At 41.5% G+C, this 7676-nt stretch overlaps 1 protein-coding gene across 2 annotated transcripts; it reads right to left on the bottom strand.

Annotated features, from left to right (window-relative positions):
* Positions 1-202: 202 nt before the first annotated feature.
* LOC146972063 (maternal B9.15 protein) lies at positions 203-5924 on the bottom strand. Of its 2 annotated transcripts, none has more exons than XM_085801842.1 (5): positions 5748-5924; positions 2707-2884; positions 2442-2579; positions 1886-2222; positions 203-1416 (listed from the first exon to the last, which is right to left on the bottom strand). In XM_085801842.1, the coding sequence occupies exons 2-5, from the start codon at positions 2877-2879 to the stop codon at positions 1201-1203; spliced, it is 864 nt and encodes a 287-aa protein (XP_085657968.1). In that variant the 5' UTR covers positions 2880-2884; positions 5748-5924; the 3' UTR covers positions 203-1200. The 2 variants fall into 2 exon arrangements, with proteins under 2 accessions (XP_085657968.1, XP_085657969.1); XM_085801843.1 differs by having other exon boundaries at positions 5751-5861.
* Between the last annotated feature and the right edge of the window lie 1752 nt (positions 5925-7676).

Genomic DNA, 7676 nt, shown 5'->3' with positions numbered 1-7676 from the left:
CCCAGCACACAGGAGTGCTTCCGCTGCAACATCCTGCTAACGGTGTAGTGAGTGTCCTCACAGCCCTGAGAGACAGCATGAGCTGGAGCAAGGAGTTCAGAAGGCCAAGTGATTTCATGGTCAATTTCAAAATATGTTTTACAAGAGGAAACACCACAACCAACAAACTCTGTACTCAACAAAGAGAACACAACAACAAAACTACAGGTGGAGTTTGATTTAATCCATTGCAGTAAAAAAAAAAGTAAATGCAGAAGAAAAACAAATGAGATTCAAAGCTGCATTAGAAGTAAAATAAATATGGTGCAAATAATTAAATAAACTGGGTACATAAGCATCAGTGACTGAAACAAGGTTTCATTCTGGATACATAGTGGTAGCAGATTTTCATACTAAAGACATTATTTAATGTAAAAGCACAACTGAAAGCCGCCCATACATTTACCTTTGCAGTTTGACAGCAGCAGAAAGCGTTGAAGCAGTTTAAAACAACTTTTGTGCTCTGTGAAGTTAGATTTGCATTATGTAGCAGCCACTGTTAGTAAAAACAATATACAATTTCATGCATTAGCTGTGAGTTGAGCGCCATCCACTGGTGGCCAAATAAATTATGACAAAAAGACTGATATTAGAAAGTGTGGTATCCAAGTTCACAATTATATACAAGCAGTTTAGTAAAAAATATTCTTCTTAATATACATATATTGTCACTCTAGCTACAAATCATCAAAACCCTGAATCACATTTTACATTGATTGACTGTGAAGTACACACACAGTGGTCCACATCTGGTGAAACTGACAGGTGGTGATTAATTTAAAAAATAACAGCTTAAAAACAATTATTTGGCATTGAGCATATTGCTGAGAGTCCCTGAGTTAGTCCAAGCACCCAGTGACTGAAGTCAGTATTAATGTGTACAGTACGTACGAAGATTAGCAGTGCAGACTTGACAGGAAAAAGTTTTCACACAAGTTCAGTGGTGTCTCTGTGCTGAGCACAAGCAATCAATTACAACAGAATTCAAAAGGAGAGATGGATTACTACAGATTGTGCAAGGAACAACTTTAGACTATACAGTGAAAATGTTCTTTTTTGGCCCAGGTTTTGCTGAATTCAGACAGGACAGACAGGACATGGCTCAGTTGAAGGAGCTTATAATGCTCAATCCACCTTTCACCCCAAGGATTCCTGGATGGTCTAACCCTTCACAGCTCCCCATGGCTGCAGACTGGCCTGAGGCAGAATGAACTGCGGAGATGGTTGTGGCGGCAAGATGTAGTAGCCAAATACCTGCTGGGGTGGAGGTGGTGGAGGTGGAGGTGCACACACTGTGGTGAGGAACACTGGAGCACCCTTCTTGTACTGAGGCCAAACTGGTGTAGGGTGGTAGTAGTACTGGAGGCTGGCAGGGAGCTAAACAAGGAGAAAGATTGGAAAGAGAACATGAGATAAGCAAGGATGGTGGAGACTTGTGGTAGACACCCCTGGCTCCTTTCTATATCATACAATAATGAAATATGGGAATGACTGAGAAGCAGCTGACTACTGAAAATAAATCGCATATGACTATCACAATATGTTGTAGTTGTCTTCCATTTCGTTTCATATTTTTTCCAAAATCTTCTGTTCATCACCACTTCTACAATGTAGCACTAACATTTTAGTTACAGTTGTACAAAACACAATCCTTTTTCTGTATTACAATGTGTATTAAATGATAAAAACTGTTTACTTCCAACAATTAGGCACTGTAGTTTCTTTTCCACTGATACAAAAGTAAGTGATGCATTTCTTATGGACTATTTTCAGCTGCAGGTGAATCATCCTTATACTTTTTTTTCTGTCATGCCAACAGTCAATCAAAAAAAAAAAAAACATTTACCAAATTTCTGACGTATTTGATCTTATTTGGTACTTCTCCATGTCGTTTCCGAATCCTGGGCACCATCACTACTGTGTAGGCGTCGCCTTCTGCCGAGTCCTTCTTGACAACTTCCTTCTCCTCCTTTTCTTGCTCTCCCTCCATCTCCCCATCCTTCGACTCCTCCTCTGTGTCGCTGGACACAGTGGAACCACAATCTGAAGAGGTGGCAGAGTGGTAATCTGACGTGTCCAGGTTTAACGAGTCATCCTGTTCTCCCTTCATGCCTTCCTCATCCTCTTCTTTCTCCTCGTCTTTGAAAGTGGCTATGGTGAAGGGCCTGCTGTTCTCTCCAGATCTGTGAAGACAAAGTAAATTATTTATAACCACAAGTCTTTTAGTCTATAACATGTTCCTACTCCTTACTTCCCTCGTGTGATTATTCATCACTTTACAGAACACGCTGACGACACTTACTCACAATTCCTGGCTAGACTGAAAAAGCCTTGTTGTTGCTGAAGCGAGTCTGTCTGTGTCATTCTTTGCCTCTGCCTCAGCAGGCCACCCAGTGACTCACCTCGCAGACACCTCCAGAGGGTCGATCCACACTGTGATCTCGTGCGGTAGGCCCAGCTCGGTGGGGGTGAGCTCACTCTCCTCACATGCTCTCAGGACCACTTTGTCGCAAAGCACGCCGTTGTTTACCCGGATACATCTGTGAGGGATTGAAAAGTTAAAGATTCTGTGTAAGATTGATGTGCAGTTATTTTCTAAGCTGATCTTTGATGACAAAAACATTGTATGCACTGGAAAATGTGTAGAGTTAAGTTTGGGGTAATTACCTGTATGCCTGCCCTTTGCTGGGGCAGTCAGGGTACCAGTGACCCTCGTATTTGCCACATAGAAGTTTCTGCAGCTTCTCAGCAAATAATTCTGCCTTGGCTTCATCAAGCTTGCCACGTGCCACAACCAGGCGTTTGAGGAAGTTGACTCCGGCCTTCACCTCTCTTTTCATGATGTCTGCAAAAACAAGTAGATAAAAAAAGAGAAAGATCAGCTAAAGCTGCCAAGAAAGAGTATGTGCGTCTGTAATCGCTTACCCTGCTCACACTTTTTTTTTTCTCAAACCAAAGCGCTGAGAGTGATCTGAGTTTTTGGTAACAGACTGTGACTTCCCCTGGATGATATGTGAGGGGGAGTAGGAACTTCTCAGAGATAACGGCACTTCCCTGTGTAGCTGCTCCTCAGCCTTACATTTTTATGACCTCCAGGTGAGCTCGGTGTTTAAGTGTGTGCAAAGCACAAGCGGGGATTTAGAGCCGTGTCAACACAGTGCCATGTCCGTGAAGGCTGAAGTTTGTATACAGGCAAACAAGATGCAAACTAGCACTGCTGTGTTGAAAATGTAGGTATTTTTGACATGCAAATCCAATGAGCTCACTGCGCTGTTTATCTACTGATAGCATGTCTGTTTGGGTTGAGTGCCAGTGTCAGCCTGACCAGGTGAGAACAGTGTGCTCAGTAAAGGCCAAGGCAAGTCAAACCTTGCAGAGCAGCACCACTCTGCTGATGTCCCTGATGAGAAAGCCATGCCTTGAACTTTGAGGTACAGGCAGTGATTTGTTATTGTGGCTTGGAATAGACCACTGTTGCTTCAGGCTGTGTAATGTGTTGCGAGACAAAATAACTATTATGCCCCGAGACATGAAGCCACTGTCGCCACTTAAGAGCACTGGTGAGCCTACAATACACTAAGAGTAGTGGTAAGTTTAAATCCCTAACATATGTTTTGCCATTTCATGAACTGTAAGAGCACCAGTGTGTGATCAGCAGCAGTTATTAGTCTGCAAGGGTCAAATTGCATGTGCTCTTCTTGTTGTTGTTGTCATGGCAGCCTCCTCCGAAACTAAATGTGGTCATCACCAGAAAAAAGGTAAAGAAAATTTGCAACATGCTAACATACGGGATGTCATTTTGTCTGACACATACTGTACATGAGCACAAGTTTATTTATTTATTATATAAATAAACAGGTTTTTCTGGTAGATCTGCCAGTTTGGGATTTCTGTTGCAAGTCTTAAGAATGTTAAAGTGGCCTTGTGCTTGAATTCCTGCTAATACAGCACAAAAGAAGTTGCAGGAATTCAAAATGGATGCGCTGTTCAGCCGACAGTGCCATTAGATGATGTGTTTGAGATTTGAAAAACATTAGTAAACACTTAACTACACTATAATGTTGTTCCCCTCTTGGTCTTAATAATAATACTCTTATAAATGCTATAAATGTTATAGCATCATAGAGTTCAGATCAGAAAATTGCCATTGCAATTGACATATACAAGCAGCTTGTTTGAGCCATTGAATAGTAACGAGATCCTGATTACTATCATACAGGGCTAACAAAACCAGTCAATCAATAAGCCTGTCTTTTTTATCTCTAAACTGTAGGATTAACTGTGTTATTCATTGAGAAACTTCTTATTTTAAACTTAATAAATGATGTAAAAAGCTGACAGGACTGCTAACATTTTGGAGATTCATAGTTTTCACAGAACACGTAGCACTGTTTTCTTCTAATTACCACACCAATACTTTTGTCTTTGTGGTCCAGGTGTTCACAGACAACAACATGCCCCATCCCACACACCACTACTGGTTCAGTATCAGGTGAGTCATGTTTTCAACTGGATTGCATCATGCCACATTAATGACTGTTTGTAGATAGTTAGAGGAACTAAAGCAGATTCACCACACACACAGGGTGTGTTTTCTAGTGCCACTTTGATCTAATCAGAGGTTAAGAAAAAAGTGTACAGACATGACGATCAGAGCTGCACTCCATGTTTACTGTATGTCTGTTTGCTGAACAATGACCTAGTGTCATTATCACAGTCTCTGCTGATACTGTTTTTGATTTGATGCATGAGGACAACAAGTTAACAAGTTGACCCATTTGCAGTCTTGGATGTGATCCTGCTGCTTACAAGTGTGATTTCACTGCTAGATCACACACACTATAACACCAACAACCTGTTGGTCCTAGTTGTGGGTTTAGCATGCCATAACTTCTGTGTGTGTGTTTCCCAGGGGCCAAACAGGCCAAACCGATCTGTCCCACTACAATCAGTGTAATCAAGTCTGGGCCTGAGTGGTGGGGTGTGGGTGAGTAAGCCTCCAGGTGAGGGGTCTTTTGTCTGGTTTCGTCGACACCCACTTTAAGGTGACAACGAAACTTGCACCTAGGTCTGCGTGGAACAAAGGACACACAACAAAGAACGACAGGCGCAATCATGCATGCGACCCAAGGAGGGGGACACGTGTTTGTTGTGCGTGGCTGGTTGCGGACACCCACCACAACCAGGAAAAAGAAAATGAAAAAGGGTAAAGACAAAAAAAACAATTCACACACCACCCCCTGTTCCTCTCTGTTGAGACAAAGGAAACTTAACGCTACATGCTGGAAATAACGCGCTCGGGTTTTCTGACAGTGCGGAAACCCCCCGGGTGGAAATTTAGAAAGTTAGTAGAAACTTATCGACGGTTGTGTTTTCGGTACTTACAACAACTCTGATTATTTAACCCAGTTTTTTAATAGCCTAATTCAATAGCCTAAAATTTAGGCTTTACGCTCAGTTTGGAACAGTAAAAATAGTTGAGGCAAAACATAGCTACAGTTAGGAGTGAAATAATAAACAGTAGCCTAAAACAAAACAACAACTGGAAAACATGAATATCAATAATGAAAAAAGAGGCATGATACAGTGACTGACTCGAAATTATATTGTAACAAAGTAGCTTTAACGACATTCACATTCACGTTAACAAAGTAACATTAAAGGCGAAAATAACACAGGAAGAAGTGTAAAAAAAAAAATGTACTCACGACGAAGAAGCAGAAAGAAGCAGTATCCTGTGTGTGAATGTCCAGCGGTCGGTGCGTGTCCTCGGCCCCCTGGTACCTTCCTTCTCCTCCCGTGTGTGCGTGTCGGTCGTCAGTGCTGCTGGTGAGTTGGAGTTATTATGGTCAGCACATGTTGCTTCCTTGTTCTCTGCTACGCTCGCGGCTCTTGCTGCAACACAGACGTAACTTTACCGTCAGCGTGACTCACTTCCTTTACTCAGCGGCGTCGTGAGCAAGAGCTGACTGGCCCCCGGCGAGAGGGACACCCCGCCCGGGCCCGGCCCAAATATGGGCAGTCAAGGTAAACAGCTGAGCTACTACTGTTTCACGTAGTAGGCTACGTTACGTTACGTTTGTTCGTCCCTAAAAAAGCGAAAGAGTGCATTTCGTTGCCCTCTGATGACATTTCTTGTAATAGCCATTGTAACTCAAAATGAACCATTGTTGTCGAAGGGATGAGTGTGCGCGGCAGAAAACAGAAAGGGATTATAGTGACTTTACTTTGGCTTCCACTTCCACTTCTTAACAAGACAGCCCTTTATCATTTATTTTAAATCCTTCTAATCCAATAAATTCTCATTATGATGTAATCATCTGTCAACAGCAGTACCAGAAAGTAAAAGTAGGTAGGCCTATTGCGTCAAGAAGTCTAGGCCTTATCAACAAAATGGCCTTGAAAGTCTTGAAAGCACTGTGCAACATGAGCATGGTATAAAAAACACTTCATTACAAGTCCTGCAATCAAAAGCAGGATAAAAGTATTATAGTTAACAAAGTCTTACATACAGCCACCATGCCATACAACAGGTAGAGCTTCAGTCAAAATTTACTCGAGTAAATTTGACTATGTTTTTTCCCACTACGTGGTTTTCCTGGCTCCCATTGTATGTTGGCTGGCTGTCATGTTGTTTTCCAACATAGACAGTGTGTGGATAGTGGATACAATTCTGTGCGTAGATCTCATATTGTAAAGTCTTTTTGCAGTTTAACAATGTTTCTGACGTCTTCAATTAACATTTTGTCGAGTTGTGAGTGTGTTAATCTGAGTACCGTTGCAGAGAACTGTCCGCTTTAGCATTTATGTTACACACCCAGTGCTCTTTTGACCACAGAGCTCCAGACATAACAAGGTGTGAGTCAGTGGGTTCAAGCTCAATAAAGCATCCATAAATTCCTGCAGTTCACAGCATCGGTGACTGGACGGCTGCAGCTCTCACTCACATCATAGGTCCATAGCCTATTATCAGATTATCAAAATAGTGTTATACAGGAGGGCTTCTTTTTCTCTTCTTACATTTACATATTTTAAGAGTTTACATTATTTTGAGGAAAATAACATGATACATACCAGTGGTTGTTTGACCCCATGACCTTTATTGTTTACTAATGTCAGCTGTGAAGCCTCATATAGACAGGTGTGTGCCTTTCTAAATCATGACCAGTTACTGTAGTTGATTTTACCGTAAGTGGATGTAATCAAGGTGTATAAACATCTCAAAGATGATCAAGAGAAATAAGAAAGCTACATTTAAAACAACAGTGTCTGGATAATTGTTAGGAGAAAATTTCTGTTTTCACTGTCATTTGTCAGGGAAAAAGATGTTTAAAGAATTTCGCTTAAGGCTACAACACAAATAGGTCTGAACACTCTCCAAATAGCACTATACATTGCACTTACAGGTTACTTTGCTTTCACCTTCAGTTCATACCAAATCACCTGCTTGGGGTTTAACTCCTGGAGAGTGTGCTGGTCTTTCATCATCTGAATGTTTGGTCATTATCTTCAGGTTTATTAGTCACCAGCGAGCTTTGGGCCACCATTAAAAGTGTTTGCTGAAAGTGTATAGCTAAGTTAATTTCTCAGTCCACGTAAAAGGAAAAAGTAATATTTTGAAATTAGATTTTGAAATT

Source organism: Trachurus japonicus, chromosome 16 (genome assembly GCF_045865225.1).
Source record: "Trachurus japonicus isolate A0001 chromosome 16, Traja_1.0".
Lineage (NCBI taxonomy): Eukaryota > Metazoa > Chordata > Actinopteri > Carangiformes > Carangidae > Trachurus > Trachurus japonicus.
This window is presented reverse-complemented; position numbering and strand designations above follow the sequence as displayed.

What these genes read in the sequence shown, in the direction of transcription:
- LOC146972063 (XM_085801842.1), bottom strand. Translation starts at nt 2,879, where the DNA reads ATGAAAAGAGAGGTGAAGGCCGGAGTCAACTTCCTCAAACGCCTGGTT. An exon ending in AGCAAAGGGCAGGCATACAG is followed by an intron (nt 2,580 to 2,706) that starts GTAATTACCCCA and finishes AATCCCTCACAG; the next exon opens with ATGTATCCGGGTAAACAACG. An exon ending in TCAAATACGTCAGAAATTTG is followed by an intron (nt 1,417 to 1,885) that starts GTAAATGTTTTT and finishes CTCCTTGTTTAG; the next exon opens with CTCCCTGCCAGCCTCCAGTA.